The 27,552-nt window shown below is 34.8% G+C and overlaps 3 protein-coding genes across 5 annotated transcripts in view; 2 read left to right on the top strand and 1 right to left on the bottom strand.

Moving 5' to 3' along the window:
- Positions 1–27,552, bottom strand: part of LOC138125671 (somatostatin receptor type 2-like) — a 214,618-nt gene that overhangs the window by 19,566 nt on the left and 167,500 nt on the right. For all 3 annotated transcript variants that reach the window (XM_069041107.1, XM_069041106.1, XM_069041108.1), the window contains one exon: positions 4,043–4,073. The gene's annotated coding sequence lies outside the window, so the exon portion shown is untranslated. The remainder of the gene's footprint in view (positions 1–4,042; positions 4,074–27,552) is intronic.
- LOC138126641 (uncharacterized) lies at positions 11,818–13,067 on the top strand. The gene is made up of 3 exons (XM_069042426.1): positions 11,818–12,365; positions 12,424–12,555; positions 12,604–13,067. The coding sequence occupies exons 1-3, from the start codon at positions 11,915–11,917 to the stop codon at positions 13,011–13,013; spliced, it is 993 nt and encodes a 330-aa protein (XP_068898527.1). The 5' UTR covers positions 11,818–11,914; the 3' UTR covers positions 13,014–13,067.
- On the top strand, positions 24,834–26,154 carry LOC138126224 (uncharacterized). The gene is made up of 2 exons (XM_069041951.1): positions 24,834–24,993; positions 25,040–26,154. Exon 2 carries the CDS (start codon positions 25,045–25,047, stop codon positions 25,942–25,944), a length of 900 nt encoding a protein of 299 aa, XP_068898052.1. The 5' UTR covers positions 24,834–24,993; positions 25,040–25,044; the 3' UTR covers positions 25,945–26,154.

Here is a 27,552-nt window from a genome sequence, read left to right as displayed (position 1 = left end):
AGATACACCTACAAAGACTAGAAATATATTTGAGAAAAAGATAAACCGACGAGATCCAGTCTGTTCGGTGAGGTTTATCATGTATTCTCGATGGGAAAGCTCATGAATTCTTAAAGTGAATAAATGGAAATCTCTCCTCAATCTCTTAACTTAATCTGATGATTGGACGTTGTTAAAAAGTAACCCTGAACTCCCCTAGTATTGATGCAATTCCTGCTGGGATATTTTGACGTGAACGTCTAATAACAACCTATGCATAATACAACATTTTTATTTGCTTTTCCGATATACTGTTATTACATGTAATTTATTTCCACATCAATGCTCTAATAATACCATTTATTTCCAATGATTTATTACCTTGAACTCATTTTTTTTTATCAAACAATAACATATTTCACAAATCTAATGACAACAACTACCTATTTATTGGATTGTAATAATTTACAAAATTTACTAGTAATGATTAATTAAATGTAATTTTGTGTAAATATGTTCGTAATTGGAAGTTATATGTTAATTTATTTAATCCTCTCTGCAGAACAACTTTTATCCTCTCTAAAACTTTTAGCTGATTAACTCCAAATATAAACTCCATGAAAAATTTTTATTTCCAGTTTACACGATTTTCATTTTGATAACAGAGATTAGGTATATCTCGCAAAATGGCATTTTATAATACACATAGGATGTCGGTTTAGCTTTCATTTTATGAAAAATCGACACCACATAAACATACGTATAATTTTTTTTTTATCAGTTGCATATCTAACGGGCCTTCAAAGAAATTAATATTTAGAGCAACCTATGGAAATTCAATTGTTTGCAACATTTTTCCAGCGTAGAAAATGACACAAGAAACGTCTGACATTTTAACGACATAAAATTAGGTTAGAAAATATTTTTAATTTTTTAGTGCATTCTCCCTATTCCCCCTGAACGGAATATGACAATATGAAATTGGGAAAAAGCTAATTATGTAACTTGTGTAACTCAGGACAATAATTGGTTACCTACAAAAATTACTTTACACTGTTAACAGAATTCAATCTAGTCTACGCCTACTCTAAATATATATTTATTTGAAGGCCCGATAGTTCCAACGAGCAGATAACTACCTAATTAATATGTGCAACATTTTATAACTACATTTTTTGTCCGAACTGCATTGTAAATTGCAGCTAATTAAAACGTAAATCTTGAAGAATATGATCATCTGTCAAAGGTCAAAGGTGAGACATTGTTTCACCGTGAGAGAAATGTAAAAACAACAAAATTGTTAAATTTTCTTATGAACTGTAATTTTCTGACGCTGTAGCTTTTGTTCATTTTGGCTACTGTTCCATTGTCCTCGTGTCTAAATTTGTTACGTCACTTAGTGCGTTTAACGTATCGGCGTAGCGACAGCATTAAAAGTGTGTCGAATCAATCAAACCGTGAAGGCGATCACTTTAAATCCTTTAATTCGTCAATCAAAAAGGTTGACGAACCCCCGAAATAGTGCTTATGTCGCCGTTGGGATGTGATTAGTCGAGCTTTGATATAGCTTCCGTAATTACCGAATATGTCAATTTGTGGCATAATTTAATCCGGAGTGTCGAGCCGAATTACCCTTTCCGCGTACCTACAAGAGGGAGAAGGACGAAGCGTGAAGGTTAGGCGTGCTAGAACGGTCAGGATTAATCCTTGCGGCGATGTCTCGATATTTATCATGTTGAATGTAAACCAAGCCGTATTCAGACACTATCCTGAATAAGTTCAATCTAATATTCAATTTGTAGTCTGGTTTATTGCGAAATGTAATTTACGGCCTCTCGCCACCCCCGTCGGAAAGAAAAGTGTGCTTTCTCGTTTTTGATCCCGCTCCGGATATTTAACCCGAATTTATACACATAAAAGCTCTCTAATCGACGGAGAAAATAACTTGTAAGTTTAGTCCGGTTGGTGTGGCGCCCTCAGCTCTGTTATCGCTCTTCACTCCTTCTTTTAATTACCAGAACGCCTCGAAATACGATTTTAGCCCAACGTATTTATCCTTTAAAAGCCCACTCCTATATCACACAAATCCTCTCACTTCTCAACAAATTTTATTCATCAGGAATGAATACATTTTAAAATTCAAAATTTGTAGAATACGAAAGATTCCTAGTTTACTTTTATGTGCGAGGTGTTTTTAAATGGCCGAGGCGACGCGTAAGCGTAGCCGAGGTTAATTAAAAACTCCAAGCACGTGAAAGAGCTTTCGCAGCGTGTAATGTATTAAACATTTAATAAAATACAATGATTCAGTGATTATAATAAAATTAGTAGGTATAAGCTGGCTTGTTGTTAACGTTACTTTAGTAACAATACAGAAGCATTATTTTATGACATTTATCACCCTACTTTCGTAGGGGGGAGAATGAAAAAATGTTTTGCTAATTACTAATTTTTAAGTATTCAAGAAACCCATTCAGTTGTTTATTACGCTTTGGAAATTGAAGTGAAAAATCGTTAATTATGTTCTCGGGAAACTGGAGCTTTCAGAATAAGCTGAGCCCTGAAAAGGAGGTAAAGTTTGACGGAACACCACAATTCGGTTGTAACGGTTGAGGAAATAGATGAAACACTAATCAACTCTCTGGGCAATTCATTGGTAGCCAAAAAAATGTGAAAAGCTCTCTAACGTGAAACAATGAGTGTGCACGAATTAAGCGAAGCGAATTAGCAACAAAGAGTTAATGTGTGCTGTGTGCCTGTTTAGCGACGAAAATGTGACCCTTTTTTGAATTAGATTGTTACGGGGGATGAAAAGTGGCTTCCATACTCAATGTTAAACGACGCAGGCAACGAGTAAGTTCCAGGGAAATGCTCAAAACGCTATTTAAAACAGATTTCGGCTACGGAAAATTTCATTATATTCATTTACATGTTTGTAGAATCGCCATCGGCTAGCCGTTCTGACGCCGCTGGCAATATTTGTTTTGTTGGTTGCATAATTATCCATTGATATTTTATTTGAATGAAATATATGTATCTTGATTTCATGCCAGATACATTAAAACCCAGCTAATAAATGAGAATTAAAGTACACAAAGCAAAAAATGTCTTCTTGTACTTTAGCCAAGGGACTATGACTTTTGCTCTACAACATGCGACGGAGAAATGATATAAGGTCATTTTGCTGACTTCAAGGTATGAATAAATATACAGGGTATTTCACGAATGATAATGAGTCCGGAAGTAAAAATGCAACCCACAATACATTTTCAAAACAAGCCGGATATTTTAATTTCAGTAGCCAGCTGTATTGTGGGTTGCATTTTCAATTCCGTCACTAGTCTAGTCACTAGTCAGTTAAGTAATAAAATTGCTTGTTGGTGGCTTCAAAGATCATGAAAATTCCTACAAATTTCCTTATTTATTTATTAACTTATGAGCTAACTGTGTCAAGCGAATGGTCTGATTCGAGCTTTATTTCGGAGAGTTTCTGCTTTAAAAATTTTAAAATAAATTTTTTAAATATTCAAAGTCTGGTTTTGTTTAGTCTGCTTTTAGCCGTGCAGATCGTAAATAATCTAGACAACCTGTTCTTGATCGCCTGAAAAATACACGCAACACCCAAACAACTTCATCAAATTATCCTGAAAACGCTTTTACAGACACAATAAATCTGGATCGCCGACTCCCATTAATTACCCATATCAGATTCAGGCCGGGTGTTTATAATAATGCAACAAAAACACAAGTCATCGCTCCAAGTTCGCAGCCCTGGTGTTTGACCCCCTTTTTAATAAATAAGAGACTTACCCGAGTGTCTCTCGCTGAAAAAATACGTATCCAGACGATATTTAGAGCTTTCTCGAACTTACTATTATGTCCGAGATGGAGAAGAATAGAAAACGGAATGGAACAATGGAGAAACGTAAATTTTATTTGGATAACCGTTTTCTTAAATTTCGTGGGAGGATAGCAAACTTAATGGCTCGGTTTTATTGAAGGAAACCGACCAGAATCCCAGTCTTAGTGGGAGTCATGAATTATCCTTTAAAAAAAAACTCACCTGTTATGCATGGTCCAGACCGATTCCAGCCCTGGAACAGATTTAAATGAGAATTAGTCTCAGTGCAGAGTAAGTGCAACGCACCACAAACATCCTGTTTTCACTGGAAATTTATCTTTGTGCAAGTAGCTAGACGTAATAGAAATTTTATGGGGGAGGTGCGGTACAGTGAAATCTTGTAAGGGTGGCGACTGTGTTCTCCACGTAGGAGTGAGAAGACCCCCTCATGCATATAGAACAATAGCAACTGAACCGGTTAATGATACAAATTATGTTAATCGTCGTTCTCAACACACCATTACGTCTTGGTGGTCCTCGCAGGGAGCGTAAACTTAGCACATCAGCGGAATTTGCGGAGTTGCCCTCTTTTAAACAAACTTCAATAACATACATCAAAGTTTTGTTGACTCTCTTAAGTATCAAATTTTAGAGTAAAGTTGACTTGCACGAAATGCGTGATAAAACGTCGAATTGGAATTTATTGACTACATTTCTTATATAAATGGTTTTGAAAAGTGTCACAAGAAGGGCTCGGTCTGCATCGTAAATTTCGCAAGGACATAATGTATAATGCAGCAAAATAGATTTTAAAAGTGGTCGTGGTTACGAAAGATAAAAGATGTGGGGCCTGTTAATAAATATTTAGAGTAAAAGAGACTGTCTCGAGGCGATATTTCTCCAGAGTATCGGGTGGTGCACGATCAAATTTTTCCAACGGATGCAGGAATCCATATCATAAAATAATTTTTGTTTGCATGCGTCACTACAAATAAAATTGTTCATCAACCACGAATAATTTATGTTAAGTGTGTCCGAAGTTCGAACCAGTTTCATGGGAAATGTTTATATTGTAAGTATCTAATAGTAATAAACACCTCCCTCCATGCAAAAAAGATAGATGGAAGTTTACTAAGTTTCTTTTGAGCTTTTTTTCTCTGATCAAGTCATAATAACTGCTCTAACATAAAAGCGTATCAATTAAGTGGGAAATATAAAATAAGAATTGCAAAGTAACATCTAGCATTTTAACCGCAGGGGTAGATAAAGTGCTACTTTAACAGCAAGGGTAGATAAAGTAATTTATTTATTTTTATTACACTAACAAAGCTCATACTAACGTGATTTTAAAAGCTGACACGATTAGTAATGATTTAAAAAAAATGTTTTTTGTTCGACACTGTTAGAATTTGAGAATTTTCTCCTGTGTGAACGGATTTTGATAAATTTGACAATTTGTCAAAACGAAACGTCAAGCTAATTTTAAAGATTTTAAGTGATTTAGAGCCTTTAAGGGGCTCGTCGAACAAAAAACGTTGTACATATTCAACTGGTTCTTGTGTAAATTGGCCTTTTTTGGTACTCGTGGGCCTTTAAAACGCGAGTGAAACGAGCGTTTTAAACTGGCGCACTCATGCCAAAAAAGGCCAATTTACACACGAACTCGTTAAATAAACTACTATTTAATAATAAAATACACAAATGCTATAGAAAAATTAATTAGCTCTCGAAGATAAAATACAATTTTATCGTCTTGTATAATAAATAAGTAGGTATTATAGCAGTGGTGATGAGTAACTCTGCTGATATTGTGTTAAGTGACCAACAAGAACAAATCAAGGGTGCTACCTCATCTTTTGTTTTATCGAAACGTCTGTCTTAGCTTAATCGTACACATGTGCATATGTACACTTGCTATACACAGCCGGTTTATTGGTTGCCTACCTCTCAAAAAATCTATTATTAATTAATTAATAATAATTAATGCTTTATCTTCAATGTTAAAACTCATTTTATCACTTATTCTGGGATAAGTATTGCTTACAATTACAGGAAACATTCGTAAACTTTGCCAAAATCGAAAACTTTTTCCAAAGTTGCCGTTGCTTTAAAATTGACGTTTCTTTGACATTTCACCGAAGAATCTGCTTACCAGTGGCGTCGCGTTTGGCAATAAAGCTCGTAAATTAGGTACCCATTCTTATCTACTAAATGTAAAATGTTGCTCTTGCTAATTTTATAAATTTTCTCCATTATCAGGTAGGAATAATAATAAAAATTATTGAAGGTCGAGTATTTGTTTCTTACCACAAACTTGCTGGAATCTATTGAAGCATATGTAAATGTTGTAATCTTTTTTCAAAATTACTCCTAAAAAGCAATGAATATTTTTAAACTTCTGAAACCATATTCACGACTATCTACGTTTACACACCTTATCGATCGTTGAAAACATGTAATGGAGTAAATATTTCCAGTTCAAACTTGTTTAATATTATTGTTGGTCATTTTTTATAATAATCCAAGGCTCTGATGCAATTCTTATGATAAAAACTAGAACCTGCTTTTTAAAAAAATTGCATATTTACGTAATTTGTAATAATATTATTTATAACACAATGGCACTTGTTATCGTGGCAATCAAACTCGTATATTGCGCGTATGTTGAAAGAATTTTTTTTTACAAGGAATCTATAAACTACGCTCTCAGTTAAGATTTACTGGGTAAGAGAAAAGCACTATCTCAGTATTAAGAAAAAACAAAAACACAAAATTAAAACAGGTACTCATTAATGCATGTAGGGTATTTTCGACAATATGGAAATAGATAGAAGGGTTTGAAATGTTTAAAACATATACAGGGTCATTATAAATGATTGTTCCATCGCAGTTGACCTTGAAAACCCACATACATTTTGGATGTGGCGCCAGCCTCGCAACGTTAGACAAACTAGCAGACAGATTGCCACTACCACCAGTATCGCCACCTATCGGCGATACTAGTCTCACTCATGTTATGAGGCTTGCGCCTACTGCGATGAGACAATCATCTATAGTGCCCCTGTATTTGTATCTGGAAATGAGAATATTCAAATGCAATATGAATGAGGCTATAGTAGTTTGTTATAAAGAATTAAAAGGACATGAACAAGAAAACTCAAAGACAAAAGGAAGACTGAAAGCATCATAATATTATAGATTTTAAATGAAAAAAAATTATAAAGACATCACAATTAATATAATCATGATTTCCTCATATCGTCTTGTTCATAACGTATTATCTGAGGTACAATTTGTATTTATGAATGCATCTCTTGAGTATTTATAACTAAAAAACTACTGAACGTGTTTTGACGAGGTTTTCGTTCGATTATTTTTTAATTTCTGGTTTAGAAAATGAGCTATGGGCCACCTTGTGAGGGGCTAACTACTAATGAAAGAGATGAAACAATTCGGAGAATTTTGGTAGAGTTGTTTACCAAGAAGTTAAAGAAAAATACATGTTTTTTTTAGTTTTATTGCTCAGTGAATTCTACCCACGCGAAGTCAGCTAGTGTTCGACGTGTTTATTTGACATATTAAATCTATTAGCATTAAAATATAGTTGGAATGTAGTTTTATTATTATTTTATTAGTACATAGTTATTAACAATAAAATAATGAACGGCATTTTACTCAAGGAACAAGAACAAGCAACAAAATTATTTTTGAAATGAAATTAAATTTTTTTATTATGGGTTGGAACAAGCAACAGAATAAAATTCAGAAACTTGATAAATAGAGAATTTGAAAAATGTACGTCTACCATTAGCATGATAAAAACAAGATACCACATAAATTAATAATATTCTGATTGTGAACTGACAAGGCCGTAAGACGATCACAGAAATAATATTTGAATAGTTTTTGTGAGCAAGAAGTAAGAGACCATCACGGAAGAGACCCATCTCAAAAAACTGTCAAGCGCGTACAGAATAGCCAGAGCAAACTTGCTATTCGTCAGATCCTCAGGTGTTGCTCTCTGTTCCTAAAATAGAAAAAGGTTTCTTCGAAGTTTCAGCATGCGGACACGAAAAATGATGATGAAAATAAGGGCGCATAAATGTTTTTCATGACCTTTGGAAAACTATTACACCAAATGTACCATTTTCTTTTTTGCAACCTATCAAAAACAACAAATGTTGAATCATTCCTGTACCGGGTGGGGCATCGTATACGCGCACGCCAGAAATCGCGACTTCTGATTAAATAAAATTGGCGAAATTTTATATACCTGACTAATTATTGATAAGGTATATTTGAGAAGTTTTTAAATTTTTTTTGTTAATAAATAAGGCCGTAACAGTTTTATTAGTTTTCTGAAATTAACTGTTAATTTACCTATAAAGTTTTTACACTAAATGAATCTGTATCTGCTAGCCCATCAAACGCTGGTGGCACAATTACAAATTTTGACTTGGTTAGCTAAATAATTCGCTTTTTTATTTAAACGTAAACCAGACGGGTGATTTACGGCACAATGGTATAATTTCCCAACAAAGGTTTAGCCGACCGTTTTAAACCTTTTTGCCATAAAATTGACAGTTTCCATTGTCACCTAAATTTACGACAGCACAAGTAGCAGGTCATAAATAAAAATGATTTTGAAAGTTGAAATATAAAACTGCGTTTAATTCAAAATCTAATTGGTATTTTTTTCCGTAGATTTCGTAAATAATTATAGGAAGTGAATTTGGGTAGGTTAGTATAAAAATCATAATTTGACTTTATGGTTGAAATTTACATTTTAATTTTTTTTGGCTTTGTTTGTAAGTGAAAAATTATCAAAAAATTATGAAATGTACCTTACCAATAGCCAGGTAAGTCTGAAAAATTTCGACAATTTTATTTAATTAGAAGTCGCGATTTCTCGCGTGCGCGTATACGATGCCCCACCCGGTATACCTTGCAATAAAAAATGAAACTATTTAACATCGACACCTTTCTCTACAGCACCGAAAATATAGCGAAAAGTAAGGAATAGTACGAGGCATCTAGAAATCTGCCGAACCAGCACCTGTGTCGCGAACGGAGGTCATGTCATCGGCTCTCGATGAGTGAGAAACTCCGGAAGTTAGAGTAACTGACAGAGAATTGTCGACTAGCAAAAAATTGGTTTACAATAAAACGTCAGAATGTATTCTACAGTTTTTGTTTCCAAGTCAGTCGAGCAACATTTTTTATCTTGTCCCGTTAAGCCAACTTTCTGTGTTTTCCGGGGGCGTAAAACACAACCCCAACTTACTTATTACACACATTAAACATGTACGTCACTTTATCGAAAGCGAACATTTTCTCTTGCTAAAAAGTGTTCCCTCTCTGAAGGCCCGGGAATAAATTGGGTGATAATAATAAATTAGCCGTGCTTGCTCAGACGCGGGTGAAATTAATTAATTTCCGAAGTGTCTATAACCTCATTAAAGAAATGAGCTGACTCCGGAATTTTCCCCGCTTTTCGCGCCGAAAACGGCAAAACTGGCGCTGAAAATTTGTGGATGTTTTGATTGTCATAGTTAAAACGGCGTGTTTCCGCAAAAATTCCACCCCGTTCGGCCATAACCGCTGATACAAGACGAGCAAATGCCGAGTTTGTTTCAATTGTGGAAAGGCATTTGTCGAGTCGGGCCTACAATTATGCAGGTTTTATGACCTGTGGGACCTCAACTGTGAAGTCAAGTGTCGACCCCTCGACGGCCTAAACTGCCCGAAAGGAAAGCGTTTTCTGGGAATTCGTCGAGTTCTTGTAACGTACTCGTATATATCTCAGCGTCGTCGTCGAGTGTGTTTTCCTTCGTTTTTCTTATCTCGAGCGACGAAAATGGCGAGAATTTATTGAAAAACGTCCGAGAAAAAATTTACAATTATAGAAACTGTCCCGTAATTCTCCTCTCTTAACACGAACTTTTTTACCGACAAGAAAATAGATTGAAAAAGTTGGTTCAGCCCCTGGGCTCTACCAGATAATGTAATACCTAATAATAAGAGTTAGAAAAACACATTGTATTCCACTTGACGTTTTTTTTTTTATTATACGTCCCAACTAATCTCAGAAAATCATTTATAAAACTATTAAAATCGCCCGAACGATAAAAATGTCACCGTAACAAATTTATTTTCAAATTCACTTTCAAGAGTGAATATTTTCGTAGGGTTAACTCGTAGGAATTTTTTTATAGGAACTAGTCACATTATTTTCCCTAGATCTATTCAAATCCGAAATATTGTCCAACATTTCTGGGACACCCTGTATATTTGAAAAAATAATAACAAACTTATTTAAAATTGTGCATTCTATAAAACACTAGATTTAAATTGTTACCATTAATAATAATAAATTTAATGATACGATATCGAACGAAAAATTAATGAAAGTCACCGAAACAATTAAGGTCGATAACGAACAAGTACTTTTTTAAAAACTTTACCAAACTATCCCATTAAAACGTTAAACTACATTGGAGTTAATGAACCGTACTCATTAAACTTACATTTAACTTGCGCCGATAAATCACTAACTTTCTGTTGGTTGGAAGTTGCAAGTTGCAGAAAAAATTGCATCTAATTAAAGCTCGCTTGTACCGGTATGCATAGCACAATGTATATTTCGTTATCATGTTTCATATTTTACAGCATTTGCAAAGTTTTCGCTCCCGCCCTTTAAATTAACAACTAGATTTGAAATATTGTTGGAAACAGTGGTGCTTTAAAATTCTGCATGTACAGTCAGTCTGCAGAGTAAAAACACAAACGACGCAAAAAGTGAGGTTAGATTCAAACAGCTGATCCGTGATCCGTAATGTGTGGTGTGTTCACAATCGACCCTTCAGCGCCTACTTTGAGGAGAAATTTAAATGAACACCCGATATATTTTCACTAACATCTTTCTATACCTAAGGGTTCATAATTTGTGAGATGTCTCTTATGTGCTCTGCTGAAACTAAATCACACTAAACAGTCTATAAATGTCAGGGAAAAAGATACAATAAATTACATTAGAATTAAAAAGTAAAGAAAATCAATAGTTTTCAAAGTTATTAAAAATTTCGACTAATTTCTGTCACAGAAAAAGAATCAAAAACAAGATGTCTGTGTATTTCGCTTATAAGTAAGAGATAATAAAAAATAGCGCAATATGAATGCGATTGTAATGACCGCCATTATGCGGCCATAATAGCAGTAAAAAAGATCCCAAATGATGTCGTAAAACCAGGGAAATTTTTTTATTAGCGCTTTAAATTACATTAAGGATTGCTGTTCAGCGTTAAAATGTAACCATCATAAAATAAAGCTTTTCATTTCTCAATATTTGACTCTCTCCATTTACTCCCTAAAATCGATCAATTTCCACATTTAATTAAAATCGAATTCAATCAATTGTTCCCCTTTTTTCAACCAACTACTCCGTCATGGTGGTGTTCTTAACACACTACGAGAATATTATGTGGAAATATCCGTCGTTGGAACATAATTCAGAGCGTATTCATGCCTCGCTTCGGTAACTTTCATTATCTACTGAAAGTTAATAATTGTTCGAACGAGGTCTGGCTAATTTGCTTTAGCCTCTATTGCCCAAGCTAAATTAAAAGTGTTCTCTTGGTTTCTTAATTAAATGTTGGTTCAAAGGCTAAAGTGGACCACTTGCTCGAATTGCAGTTCCAGCGTGACTTTACGACGTTATTCAGCATTAATGTCGTGAATATTTGCCGAAAACATCCGAAAAGGACCCCACTAAAACGCAATTGGCCTGGTTTTCTATCTGATGCTAAAAGCACATAACGATAATATGTGTTTGAAAAAAGAAAATTAGTCTGGAGCTAAACATTAATTCTCGTCTCGTGGTTTAATCAAAATCGGATTATTTTTCTAATATGAAAACTGTTCCTAGCGCAATATTATTTTGTTGTTGCGTAGCACAAAATCAGTTAAGAAACAAAACTAGCCGCGATGTTTTTGTATTAAAAATAGTAGCATCACTGTCTATTGTTTTTCGTTGACGTTTTGCAAAATTGTCAAAATTTTCGGTCTTCCTGTGAAATCAATGTAAATTCCTGTAAAATGAGTGCCCCACAAAAAATCGTTATTCCTAAGGGTCTCGTGAATCCCAGAGAGACCACAATTGTAGAAATTCCTAACAACTTGAAGAATGTGGGGACTGTGGTGGCACGACCAAGAACTGGCAACACTACAACAACACCTTCACCGTCACAATTCCTACGTGTACCTGGACCTTGTCGTGCAGGACGGACACATCCGCCGAAAAGCAAACAAATCGGCGCCGGATATCTCCACGACGCTGGTATCACTTACGCAGGAAGACCGTACGAAGAAGAGTCGCCAAACGAAAGCAGTCATGGCTTCCACCCATACTATCCCAAGCCTCCGGGATACCGCTATGGTAGCATTTCCAAAGGAGACGTGTCGTATACAGTAGGAAGATACGGCGGAACAGGTTTTGATCCGGACCTCATTGACGCTTCAACGCCGCAAGATTTGGACTATTCAGAAGGTAGATCCATAGAGATTTGAGAGGAACATTGATGTGTAATTGATTTTTGTTCAAATAGGGTCTCTCTACAGAGACTTCAGGCCCAGACGTAGATCATCGAATCCGAACTCACCAGGTTGCTGGCCTGGACCTACGAGTATACAGCGATATCAGTTTAGCGACGAGTACAATTCTGGACAATCCCCCGAAAGTAGGTAACAAAATGTCGAAAGCAAAATCGTAAACGTGTTAGTTTCAGCGAGTGGATCTATGCCGCCATATGACTATACACAGGAGTACAGTCCTTCCCAGAGTAGGCTATACACCTCTGAACGGGCAGTAGATAGTACCCACAATAGCAGTTATTACCAATATCAACCTGAAGAAGAAAGTGAATACTCGCCTTCGCCTTCTATGCAAATTCCAGGAGCCCCACGAAGACGTGCTTCCTACGGTGGAAGAGGAAACCGTGTAGGACAACCACTCAGTGCAGCTGAACTCATGGACTCACTCGGAAAAATAGAAAATAGAGAACTTAATACAATAATGAATGATGTTAACAGATTCCAACAGGCAAGAAGGAAGTTGGTATTTGACGCGTCTAGTCTACAATCCAGCGCTGATCTGTCAAAGAGTATGTGCGACCCTAATTGCTGCAAGGTAACCTAACAACAATACTGCCACCTGTATTTGGCCATTGGTGAAGTAAACTTTTAGCAGCAATTCTCTGTGTTTTATTGTCGATAGATATTTGGTAGACTATTTCTCTGATTTTCATAGACAAATAGTAGTTAGCAAGAAGATATTCTTTTAAAAACTCTTGTATTGTTCAAACATGTTGACGTGGGTAAGGACAATGCACTGCGATATAGCTCATTCTAGAAGAACTAAGATAACAAGATGGGACAATTTAGTTTTGTTTTCGAACCTAGAACTAGAAATAGTTATTTACAGTAAGAGTGAGGAAGGCAAAGCTTTCGTTCACGCGAATTGCGATGCAATTCAAGTGAACGAAAGCGGCCTTACTCTCGAGTGCTGTATTTGGTTTTGTTCGATACTTCCTTAGAAAGTGAGGCTGTAACTTTCTATTCAAAATTTTAAATAAAAATCAACCACATTTTTGGACGGATCTGTTGCTATGGAAAAAATATGTAAACAAAGTTCTGTAACGTCAATAAAGTGGTTGTGTGCACATTGTGGAAATTGTGGAAATGGATGATGAAGAGTTATACAGGGTGTCTCAAAATCGGCGAATTCCGAATTCAGAGCGTGGTAGGGAAGGACCCAGTGGGCTCGTAAATTCGCTCTTCCTGAAAAAGATATAAGCACTTTAATTTTGTTCAATACATAGCAGCCTTCATATCCACAGTGACAAAATACTATTCTAGCTACGTTGCCGTTCCATTTTTAAGAAAAATTACAACAATTTAGGATTTCTTTTACTCCGAAGTGAAGCTATTCTTCAAACAATTATTTTACTTTATTATTTTCCACAATTATCTACACCATAAATAACAATAAACACTGAACTTTTCAGCTTGTATTTGAAGAAAACGCACTTCAAAGAGTGCACCTTCAGACCAATGTATCTTTGTGGGGGGAGTCCCCATTTTTCCATATTTAGACTACTGAAGTGATCCTCTACAACGTTCTGAATTCGGAATTCGCGAATTTTGAGACACCCTGTATGTTCCTGATGATGTCCTGGAAGAGACAAGTTCTGCGAGGTACCAAATGTTGGCTAAAAAATCAAAATCAGGTTATCAGAAGGAATTGGAGAAATTTACAAATGAATTAAAACCAGTGAGCGAAAGTGAAGTGAACGAAAGAGAAACCTTCACCCACTGGTAACTATGGATACAGACTCACTTTCTACGGAGGTATCGAACAAAATATACATGGCGTATTTTTCGTAATAAAAATTACTAAAAAGCTAAGTCAATATCTGATACAAACCTTTCACCATCTTAGTGGCTTCGTGGGCACATTTAGATGATTTAGGTGAGCCAAAACAAAACTAGAAGTGAAGTGAAATCTTTCTGAACCGATATACATCGATGGAAAAATATTAAAAATTGTCATTCGATTTCTGAGAAGACAATGGAATTATTATTCACAGTTTTGTTTACTATTATTTTGCAAATGTTAAAAAAAAATATCAAGGACAAATCTTCTAATTTTAGGTTCTAATCGTGTCAAGCCTGCGATCAACAACAATATAATTATTTTACTGACGTGCAAAAAACTTTAAATTTATTGACCAGTGTAAGTAACATTATGTAAAGGAATTTGTTTGAATCATGCATCCAAACTATTTATAAAATAATAAATGTCCAACAAACAAAATTGCAAATTACCTGAGTGACAATGAGTATCACTGTAATCTATCTTTCATTGAGATCCCTACTATTTCGTATAATGAAGCAATCCAAAACATAAAGGGAATGAAGGTTTTTCAGTAGCGAGTGGTTTGTTCAAGATCCAAAACAAACAGAACTGCAGCAGCTTCTGTTGCCGCGCAGAACTTCTGCCTTTCAGTTTAGCTTGGAGGGAAAAATATCCCTCTAGGATCGCACCGGTGAGCAATAATAGTACGGTAAGCAAAAGTTTCCCAAACCCTCTGCAGGGATCTTCCATATGCATGCGGTTTACAGTCTTTGAACTATTCTAGAGATTTGCATTACAAACGTTTGCTTTGGCAGACGTCATCTCCACACCAAAAGTGACCACAATTCCGAAAGCATTCGACGCGAGCAAGTCCACCCCATCAAAGAGCCTTTTCAACTTTAAACCTTCTTAATGTTGTCGAGTGACGCTGACAGGTGGTCAAAAGAGTGCTATTTCACGCTAGTTAACCGCGAAACGGACCACTAATGTAAATGTTGACCGTACGGAATTGCCTGCGATGAAAGTGTAGGAAAGCAGCTTAAATATACAGAAACTAAAAAAAGTGGTGCTTTCTTTATGTCGGGAAGAACTGTTTGGTTAATTTTCCTGCAGAAAGCGACAGGAGATTGTAGTCGGCTGATGAATTCGTTGCAGGAATCCATTAACCATAGAATAATAATTATGTTATTGAACGTTTCCGTGAAAAATTTAATTAAAACCCTTTATCGGGTTTAATTATTCAGTCGCGAGGAGATACCGCGTACATGATGAATTATGCAAAATTCAAAAAAGTTTCATAATTAAAGTGCGACATGATCGTAACATCGTTACGGTGTTAATTGAGATAATCGGGTCAAGCGTCTTCCGCCAGGATAAAGAAAAATGTGGCTTTTGTAAGGTGATACAGTTCATAAATTAATAGATGTGGTGTAACTGACACCTTAGCGTGTCGCATCTGACAAAAGAAGTTGTAGAAATAAATTGAAAAAGTTGGGATTCTATTTAGAAAATTTAGATTTAGTGAACATTTCCCATTGATGAAAGTGTCAACGGGGAGAATAATGTCACTAGAGAAATATTTGACGAGTGATAATGCAACCCACAATACATTTCCAAAATTAACGTGGCCATTTTAAATATCGTATTGTTTTCATAATGGCTTTGTTAGTTAAAATACGATGATTAAATAATGTATTCGAACAATGAGAAAACAGACATAATTCTGATTTATGGCGAATGTAATAAAAATGCTTCTGCCGTTGCGCGTTTATGCAGACAATAAACATTTTCCCAAAAACTCTTCGTTTTTTCACAATTTCATTTAACCTAGCGGGTGACGTTTATGTCAAAAATTTACGAAACTGCACATTTAACCATGTTTTTGTTTTTTAAATCAAAAAACAAAAATCCACGTCAACTGTGAAAATGTATTGTGGGTTGCATTTTCAATTCCGTCGGGTTCATTATCTCTCGTGAAATACCCTGCATAATATCTGTGGCGGTCGTGAAAAAGTAGGTAAGTCAAATAATTTCAAAAATGAGTTATCTATGTTTACACCTTAATAATAAATCATGGAATTAAATAATTCAGATTTTCACAGTTTAAAATTCACTTATATTGAAAGCAAGTACAGGTAGAAAGAAGTTTCTACTTAATTACAGGATTTTAGGAATGATGTGGAATTTTGAATCGTTGCCCTGAAAAATTAACATTTTCGACTTACTTACTTTTTCACGATCGCCACAGATATATCCACGGTCATTACTCATTATAAATGATTGTAAAGTCAATTTTTTAATCATTGTCCCGATGGATCAATGAATAAACAGAGCAACTGTTATATTGCTATCTCTTTTCAACATAATGTAAAACAAGCTATTGTATTTTTGTACGTATTTTATTGTCCGTCCCACTATGCATCTCGCTTTGTCATGTGCGATTAGAGCAAGACGCGCGTCGTACGTTTATCCATTAGCGACGTCAAATTTTTAGGTTAGGTTTTAACTACATTTGTGATGATTTTGTTTCATTTTGCTTGAAATTTCCGCCGTATGATGCCAAGGTAAAGCTACGCAACTCTTTCTTGAACAGCCGCCACTGGCGGAAGCGGACCATTATTATGTAAAATACATTAACAAATTTCTTATTGGCGTGTAAGGGCATTGACCTTACGTGGCATTGCCGAAAGAAAATCTAGGAAGAAAGAAAGACAGTCCAAACCTGGTTGTTTAGTGTTGTTTTCAACAACTTTTAATATATTTTACCTATTAGTTGATAAATAGTTATCAAAAGAGTTCTGAAAAGAACTGTTTTTTGAAAAACCTAATGAAAACACGAAAACGGAGGAATGAATTTGCAGAAAAACCAAGACAGCACGAAAGAACACAACTCAAAGTCTCAAAAATTGAAATTTGTAATGATATTTATCTCATTTTGCCTACATAAATTTTCAAATATTGATAGCATCTTGCGCTGCTGTCAAATGTCAAAAGCAGACGCAGGTCATGTCGACTTCTTGGCTCGGACTAACCTTATGACAAACGACTTGCGTAAACCTGTTGGAGAATTGGAAGAAATTTGTATCTCGCTTCTATTGTAAGGTAAATAAAAAAAATTAAGTGTCCAGTTTTTTTTTGTCCAGAAGTGTATTAAGTCAATCAGGTGTGATGGAGGCAAATTCCGAGTTATAGATTTAACCTGTTGTTAAAAGTCACAAGGAAATATCAACATAAATTACGACATATTTCGATGATGGAATTATTTTTAACCTTCAGCACCACGTTTTTCTATAGGAATGAGTTTTATTTTTGTTACGTTAAAAATTTTGTGTTGCACTCAAATAAGTACAAAAAAAATTCTTTACATTAATTATTCTGTCTTTTAGTTTTAGCATTTTTGTTATTTTTAAAAATAAAGTAATTATAGTGGAATGCGGGTTGATGTACGAAATCTAACACCAATTAATAAATAAAGCTGTGGTTGATGATGAATGAAATGCTTTTCCCAATGTAAATGTACTCTTCTATTTATACCCGTTTTGATAATGAAGGGCAAGGTTAAAAAAAAAACATAAGCACATCACCCGCTTTAGCAAAATTTTCTTTTATTGCGCGTTTTTACACGTTCTCAATATTATTACAACAATTCCCATCTTACCCCCATAGAGTGAAGAACTGATGATATCTAATTTTACACTGTCCAGCAGTAGCGGCTCGTATTAAAATAAGAAGAGGGAGCAAACTTTTTTTTATAGACAGAATAGATATTTATAACAAAGGTGCTGTGCTACATACTTTTGCTCATCACCGTAGAGGTAGAGTGCAAGATGCGTTTTTTTTACTGTGGTTTCCCCAGTAGGCCTAATCTACAATAAGAAAAATTCTTCGTAACAAGCAACTAAATAACTTGTGGAGTTAATTCTTCTCTTTATAAAAACTTTTACTTGAAGACATTCATTAATATAAATTTCTGTCTCAATATTTAAAGAATTATTAAAATTCATGTAAAAAAATATATAATTACCAAATTCAACAATTTTATGTTCCCAGCCAATCAAATTAAGTTCGATTGAAAATGTTGTTATTAAATCATTAAAATTGTTTATTATAATCTGCTTTCATAAAATTCTCTACTTCATCGTTTTGCCTTTTAGAAATTGTTTCACGCCTAAACTCTGGATCAGTTCTCTCTTTAATTGCTGGCTTTGATAGATAAGACGCTAAATTTGGAAACACGCTAGGAACAGCCGCATCTGTGAGTCTGGGGCTTTTTAAAAGCAATTGTTTACAGCTTCCATCAGGTTGCAAATGTTTATCATATAAAATCATATCATCAGAACTAAAATGTAATTGACAGACCACACTTGAGGCTGAAGTTTTTTCAAGGGATTGTTCTTAACCATGCTTGTTTGCGCTCTACATTTTTGGGAAATTTGAAAACACTTACACCGCGATTGTTTTGTGCATTTCTTAAAGACGAGTCGTAATTACTTTTACAGCCTGTTACACAACACCTACTAAAGCATGTTTGAATAATATTTAAATTTTAAATACCTGTTACAAGTTAGAACCAACGATATTTCGTTTAACACACAAAAGTTAGGTTAGGTTTGTCTCGGTTTAACTTCCACCAAGTTGACGGCTTTAATTCCAGAAGAAAAAGCCACAATTTATTACACAAACTCTATACTAAATTCCCTTCAACTTTTAAACAACTTGGTAGCTTAAAATTTTGGAAATAAGCACAGTTTTCTGAAGTTAAAACGTTAAGATCACTGTGTACACACATGCAAATCTGCACAAACTGACTCGGTCCTAGGTCTGCGGGCATTGCCAAATTTACTTGAGCACGGCTAGTTCATTTAACGTTGGCTACGGTAAAAACTAGTCAACCGTGGTACTATGAATGAAACAACGAGTTTTAAACACAGAGAGAACTGAATAATTTAAATGTTTCTTATTGAAAAACAAATTAAAATATTAAATTATTAAATTAATTATTAAATTATTAAAATATTAAAATAATACTTAATTTAATGTCAAAAAAGCCATACACGTAATGTAAAACATGTAAGCGAATTTTAAAAATACAACAGAAAGACTAGGTACATCTTCCACTCAAACATGTGGCTCATCATTTCATCAATGTTTAAAAGCTCTGGCAGAGACCATGGTTTAATTCCTGAGCACCGAACTAGGTTCAGGTGGGACATTTTTGACTCATGACACGGCTGGGCCGTTGATCGGGCGCATCTTGTAGGGATGACGGTGGTGACAACCAAATGCACAGATCACACGTTTTCTTGATAAAAGATTGTGAGGTAATCCCTGTTCCCAGGTACCGAGGCAACATTAGTAACGTATGGCCGGGAGCGATCGCGCTCTCACGCTGGCATTGGCGGTTTCCTTCTGCGGAGACTGCGGGCGGGTTGTGCATCCCAAACTGCACACTGGAGCTCTTACAGGTGTTACCAAAACATGCAACGCAACCCCGGAATGTAGCGCTCTGAAGAAGACGCCCGTGGTTGGAGCCCCTCGTCATGATCGAGTTAGGGGGGAAGAAACCTCCTTCAGATGTGCCAGGTGTTGTCATTTACGTGTTTGTATCGTCCCAATTAAGCTTGCCCGAGTCCAGACCTGTGCTTTGCCGTTTGAATGACTGAATGACCTGGAGGTGAGTGATTATCGTACGAGTCGGATCTATTAATTGTCAAATATTGAGTAGATAAGGCCCTTGGGCAAAAACCAAGTCTTACAAGCTGTTAAAATTAGCCTCAAACAATTTGTTTCAGATATCTTGCTTAGAAAATGCGTAAATGTTAAAATCGAAATTAGGTTAGCTGTGTTAAAATAAATTCGCAGAGTAAATATTTCCTACTTATTACGGTGTTTATATTTTTGCAACGAAGAAATAAACAAACTTCTAAATAAATTAAACACAACTCAAATGAATGTTGTTTGATTATTCATGAAATGACAGACGAGAAACGGCTTAACAGAGGTCGACTAAAATTAAGGGTACCAATGAGTATGGCTCTCTGGGGGCTTGCGGTTTTATGCCTTTTACGTTCATCAGATGGTCACGATTGTCCTGCCGACGAACAATAATTTAGGAAGGAAAATAACAAGACTTCTTAATTAAATTAGTGTTCTTGCTAAATGTGTTACGACAGCATTTCCTACGCTCATTATCATTTTCATAAAAATTACTTAAACTCATCATCATAAAATAAAACTAGAGGGGTGATGTTTCACTTAATACAAAAATTAAATTAGTTCAAATCCATGGAGGGACGACGTTCTTTTTTTGTTCAACTTATTACTCACGAAACATATCTTGATTTGCCGGTTGCACGTGCAAATCTGGTTTTAACAAATCAACAAAAAACATGATAACCCGTTCCAAATGTTCCAACTTGACCTTGATATGGCCAATTAGTTGCAAAGTTTTTTGTGGCAATGATCATGCAGCTGTGAACTCTCTCGTGTACTGATATTTAGGAAAAAAATTGGGTGAAAATCATTCTTCTTTCAACTGGTGAGAGGTTAACGATCTTGAACGTGTTCTCGAAAGAGGTTTATTTATCAAACATTGGGTTTAAATAAAAAATAAAACGCGCAGTTCAACAAGTTTTACGAATTTTATAACACATATAAAAGAATCCTTGAATTTATTTAGATGCTATATAAAAGAGTTTTTGGTGAAGTTGGGACACGTCCTACGCTTAATTTTTATTGTTTTTTTTTCTGTTTTAGCTTGGTCATTATCTTGCGCAATTGGGTTGCAAGCTCAAGAAATAAAACTATTGGTAAACTATGAACGCCATTCACAAAAGTGGTTTCTGCAGAAATCTAATTTAACACTAGAAAATAATTTTCAGGAAGCCTTTAGAAATTATTTTTTCTACTTCCATGTTTAAAATGCCATTTATCGCATATGTTTCCATGACGCTAACAATTTTTTTTAATTCACCTTGACAAGACTGCGACTTTGTGCGTTTTAGTCACGAGCTGAAGTTAGCAACGGGCCTTTTAGTCACGGACTGAAGTTAGCTCTAGTTTTTTTAATTGCAAAAATCATGTGACACTCAAAATGAAGTTAGTTGTTTAAATTCACGTTTAATATAGAAATTACATGTTATATTTCGTCGTAGAAAAAGTACAGCATGCAACTCGTTTATAAATTCTCTAGACACTCGTGTTGTAATTTTTCAACCGTCGATGTAAATTCGTTAAAATCCGTTAGTCATAAGGAAATGTAGAAGTGTATTTGGTTATGAGTGAATGCTAATAGATTGATCGGAACGAATTAGTTTTAACAGAAAAGTTGTCGGTTAGGAAAGTCGGTTGGCTTCAACGGATTGTTTTTAGGTTTAAACATTTGATTGTTATTGGATTAGTGAATTTGGTCGTTGAAGCTAGAATGAATGTGAGTGGTTGAATGAAATGTGGAAGTGCCAATATAAAAGTAAGAAAGGGGTAAGCAAGTGCAGAGTCGAGAGTTAGAGTTAGGAGTCAAGAGTTAGAAGTTTAGAAGTTAAGAGTCAAGAGTTAAGCAGTTACAGAGTAGAGAATTGAGAGTTGTAGTTGGAATGTATTGAAATTATTCGTTATTTTATTAAAGTTATTGTTTTAATTCAGTGTTTGAATTTTAATAATATCCTGACAAGTAGCAAAAGCAGAAAGGAAAAATATTTGCTACACTCGTTTTATTAAATACTCGCTAGGCTCGTGTCTAATAAACTCGTGACTAAAATGGCGTTTATAAACTTTGATACATAATATACTATTACCGCATCGAGTGTAAGCTTTCAATTTCTAAATGGCAAATTGATTCTTTTCACTAATAAAATATTACTATTTCATTTAAAAAATAACTAAATATAAGAAACGAATTAAGAAAAAGTTCAATGTTTTCTATTTACGAGTACTTTAGCTTAGTGCACATTGATATTTATTGTTTATATTGACCAGGGGTACCCATTTGGTGGTTGCCTAAGTCTAATGGGTTAAGGGTTTGTTCGTGACAAAAACATTTTTTTTTATCATCTTATCCAGAAAAATGGTTTAAAAATAAACTTCGCAGCAAACTCTCATTGTTGAAAGGGATTTGTAGAACGGAAATAGTTGGGCGCCGCTGGTTTATACAACAACTGTTTGCAATCATCAAACAAGTTTTAATAAATAATTTTTTACCACTCATTGACCGTTAAGTTTGACTGAATGGAAATATCCGTTAATCGCTTTTAGACCTTTTGCTGTATTGTCCGCAAGAGAGACGATTCTATTTATCAATAACAAGATCCTACAAAAAGGAGACAAAAAAAAAAAACGCTAATGTATTCAGTAAAGGACATTAAATAGGTAAACATATTAATGAGGATCAATTAATTCTAATATTTAAATGGCAGTGTAGTGGCAGTGACTAAATTAAACTAAAAATTAACTCTGGAAATAAATTAGGCAATAATTTTAACAATAAAAGATATAACTTCTACATTTTATTTTCTTAATTACCAGTAAGAAAAAAAATGCTCAAAGAGGTACAGCTTTAAGAAAAATGAAAATTATTAACTTATAATTTTTTTTTTAACTTATTAGTTATGTGTGATATAGGCTTTATTAACGCACGAGGCCGTAGATCGAGCCTACTTTGATAGAATAATAAATTAATCAAGGTGACGACGATAGTGCGGTAATAATTTCATTACCGCACTCATTGGAATATATGCCACTACTACACTTCTAAAATGAGTGCGATATGGTGCAACTTAACCCACGGCGATAGATAAAATATATTACTAACATTTTTTTTTTGCTTGGAACTTGGATATATGAATGACCTTCCCAAATTGTAAGGGAAGTTGACTAATGCAAAAACTACAAAATAAACAGGATCTATATGGATAGCATTAGTTATTTTTATCACAACATTTTGGTTGAATCAATATGACCAACTAGACAATATGATAACTTAAATGAAGTATTTTCCATGACTACTGGGAAAGACATAAAGATCTAAAATGACGATTTGTGCTGAAGGTGGAAAATTTAGATGTCAGAGGAAAAAAAACAAAAAATAACAAAATCATAAAAACAAATGGTTTAATTGTGGGAAATAACAGATCTTATGTAACAATTAAGTTTTAGTGATAATAACATATTTAGTTTTTTGTTAAGTATAATAAATGCTTTTCAGTTTGTTGTTCTTTAAACTAATCGTAACGACATTAAAGGCAATTATGATTTAAAGAAAATTCCATATGATGAACTCATTTAGCGTAGAATATCTAGGTGTCGATGTCGTAAGGATTAATGTAAGTGATTTTTTTCAACAAATAAAATTACTGGAACACCATTAAGAACATATTTTTCCAAACATAAAATTATCAATTTCCTGATATCCTAGTTAATAGTATAAAAAATTCTTTGACAAAAAGAAACTTCAAAAAGCAGTAAAAATAATGTTCACATCTTGTTATTAAAATAAGTGCTCAAAACAGAATGAAAGCAATTGTTATTGCAAATATTTTTGATGTCGCTTCACTTCCCAAAACACAGTATGTCGCACTTAAAACAAACACAGCCTGATAGTATTGTTATTTTTAAGAATAGAAATGTTGCGATTGCGGCAATCCCGTGAATGCAAAACACATTTAATGCATGAATTCGATAATAGTTATTTACGAAACGAGTGCGAGAAGACATTTTTCGCGCATGAACGAATTATTGGAGGCACGAGCGACGAAGGAGCGAGTGCTTCTTTTGCGTGAACGTGCATTGAAGCTTGTAGAATATTTTTTGAAACAAACATTATATCTGATTTGTCACGTACCCTTTGAGAAGGTGGCGCTTGTCCATGCGCTTGCTAAAGTGTCAATCGAATTAATACCGATTTATTTTCACATCCAAATTGGAGAAATGGCATTTTGTAAACCAGATTTTATTATTATCAAATCAAATTACGAGTATTTCCAGAATGCTCAAAAAGGCGAATCCTTTTTGGACGATTTTGAAGCACTAGTGCGCGAAATCGACGTTCGCGGTTGACTGTTGCGAAATGTCATTTTAAAGGTAGCTTGTTTTTTAACTCTTACTCTTATGTACTTTATTTCACTATTACTGTAAACACTTCCACACTAAAGATAGTGCAATATAGTCAGCTGTTTAAGTTTTAGAAAAACATATTTTGTTGAGGTTCTGCGATTAAAATAATCTATATTAATTGCTTTAAAATCACAAATAAACAGGTTATTTCGAAAGAAAATCTATGAAACCATATCACAATACATTTTATATTGACCGTCTCCCAAATCATGTAGATACGTTCAGGTAATTTACTTAATTTTTTTCGTCGAAGGTGAATAACCTCGAAAATGATCGTGACCTACACGTGAGCGTAAAAACTTTTATAACGGTACTGGATCGTCAAGAACAATACGAAATTGCTCACTGTTTACAGTACAAGTGACAAAATTTGTAAAATCTCGGAACTGAGTCAAAACTTATTTTAAGCAAATTTTCAAGCCGCATTAGCATTCCGGTTTTTACTCGGCAAGGTCGTCCGTTTTCCAGTTCGACGGAAGAAAAAAAGTTTTAAATTTTTATGAGTCGATAGCGGCAACCGTCAGTTCGCTCCGACAGCACAACGATGGCAGATGATCCAGAACTGCTATCACGAAACCTTTGAACTAGTGATAACAACGTCAACTTGATCCACATTCGTCAGTGTCCAGTGCAGTGCGACCCCTCATCACGAGTGGTAAGTGCGTGAAAAGGTGCGACTTTCCGCTAATTTTCCACTTAAGGCATCATGGATCCGCTTCCCAACAACACCCGCTACCTGCTTGAACTTGAACGCAACGCCCTCCTCCAGGAAAAATACAGCTTCGATGAGAAATACGGGACGTTCTCGTTCGCTTTCCTCACCGGTATGGAGACCCTCGCCCTCCTGGCATACTTCTACATCGCAACAGTTTTGATTTATTACAAGGAAACCCGAACGAGAACCAATTTTATCGTGGGTGTTTGGGCCGTCATAAATTTCCTAGTCCTCTTCGAGAAACTATCAAGGGCGTTCGCTCTGCTTATTGGGGATGATTACCTTATCGGCGAAGACGCCGCCCCCGTCTCTCAGATGCTTTCTGGATTGGGACGCAATTACGGTACGGCCTTGTCAGTGGTGTGGCTCTTCTCCAAGTTCTTCGGTACCCCTAGGGCCAAGTACGACTGTTTCATCTACTTTCTGATGGCACTACCGACTCTGGTCTGCCTTTACTACATCTTCCACTACTTCGCCGTCAACAGGTTCATCTTTGAGGTGTACGGGCCCGCGTGTGATGTCGTTAACGTTGTAGTGTATTTCATGGTAGGACTTCTCTACATTTTGTGCACGATTTTCCTCAGCACCTACCGAGAGACGTCCCAATACGCTCTCATGATTTCCCTTGCCAATTTAATAACCAACTTTCCTGTCTGCATGATTACCATTTATTTGAGGTTCAATATGGACATTAGCTGGTACCATCGCTTCCACATCTACTTCGTCGACTTCTTTGTCAACGCGGTCAGTTGCAGTAATGCTTTCGCGGTTTTATTTTTAATGATATTGTACAACAAAAAAATTAGGCAGAGTTTGTTTAAGCACGACAAGAATGTTGATTCGGATTTAGATCCCGAACAAACCAAAATGACAAACGATTATTATTGCTAAAATTATTATTAAGCCCTAGCAATTAATTTCAATTTATGATACTCGTACTATGTAATTTTTAATAGAAGTTATGTCATTTTCATGAACTTATTTTGTTATTACTTGAATCAAGTACTAAAATGTTAAAAACCAAGAATTTTTTAATTTATATTATTTTTGTCAATTTTTTTATCTGAATGATTTGAAATAAATATGGAGGATTTCTTGAAATGTTGTTTTAATTATTTTGTAATTTAGGTAAGTCTCTTTATATTAATCTATGTTTATTTCAGGTTTTGATATAATAATGAAATAAGCAGCAATAAATGATAGAAACCTTATTTTTAACTTAGAGCATATCTCCTGATTGGCATCCTAAAAAACATTCTTTTGTGAAGCATATTATTATAAGGCGTATAAAATTAATGACTTTGAAATCAACGTTTAGTTTGAATAAAATGAACATTAGAAAAATTCCTTGTTTTTTATATCCTATAATTAGATAAAATGAGTCAAATTTGAAACGCAAAATGATAGAAATAGATAATCATTAAACAGTTAACAACCATGTTGTTCAGTGATTGGTTACACAATAGTGCAATTACACAAAATGGAAATGTAACTATAGATATAAATTGTTCTAATATCAATTATCAATTCAGTAAATTAAAAAATTGTTAAAAAAGTCAAGAAATATTTATTACCACAACGTGTGCGGTAAGTGAGTCGTTACGTGTCTGAAATGCTTGGGACAAATGGGATATATCATACCGTCGTAAAGAAAAAAGAGTAGTTTATTTAATAAGTTCGTGTGTAACTTAGGCCTTTTTTCTCACAAGTGGGCCATTATTAAACGCGAGTGAAACGAGCGTTTTAAAGGCCCACGAGTGCCAAAAAAGGCCCAATTTACACAAGAACGAGTTGAATACAACGTTTTTTTGTTCGACGAGCCCCTTAAAGGCTCCAAATTGCTTAAAATCTTTAAAATTAGCTTGACGTTTCGTTTTGACAAGTTGTGACATTTGTCAAAATCCGTTGACACAGGAGAAAATTCTCAAATTCTGACAGTGTCGAACAAAAAATAATTTAATCACTTTAACGTACAAAGACGGAATAAAATACAGTTGCAATAGAAGAAAAAACTTGATCTCCTTGTAGTTTAAAATATAATACCTAATCACTAAAATTGAAAACGGAAACGTATTAGTTCAACAACTGCAACTTCCTGGAAGGATTTAATCGTTTAAGAATTCTTTGAATATTTGAAAAACCTGTACATCACCTACCATAACAATGAAAAATACATAATTGATAAATGTTGTTTTACTTTCACATCCTGATTGTGCAACTTATGTTAGTCTATGTATTGCATTGAATTATGGAAGATTAAAATTGAAAATAAAGAGGAACGGTCATTTTAGCAATTTGCTTGACGTAGAGACTTGAAAGTTAAAATCCTTGAATTAATCGTACCCGTGAAACAATATCAAAGTCAAGAGCAAGAAACATCTAAATACGAGTATACGGCCTTCACCTGAACATTTTCGTAAAAGTTTGTTTGATGATGGGAACTGAAGTAAACAATAAAGAGTACTACGCCTATCAGATAATGATGGTGTGTGATGGAAT

The sequence above is a fragment of the Tenebrio molitor genome, chromosome 3, assembly GCF_963966145.1.
Source record: "Tenebrio molitor chromosome 3, icTenMoli1.1, whole genome shotgun sequence".
Taxonomy (NCBI): domain Eukaryota; kingdom Metazoa; phylum Arthropoda; class Insecta; order Coleoptera; family Tenebrionidae; genus Tenebrio; species Tenebrio molitor.
This window is presented reverse-complemented; position numbering and strand designations above follow the sequence as displayed.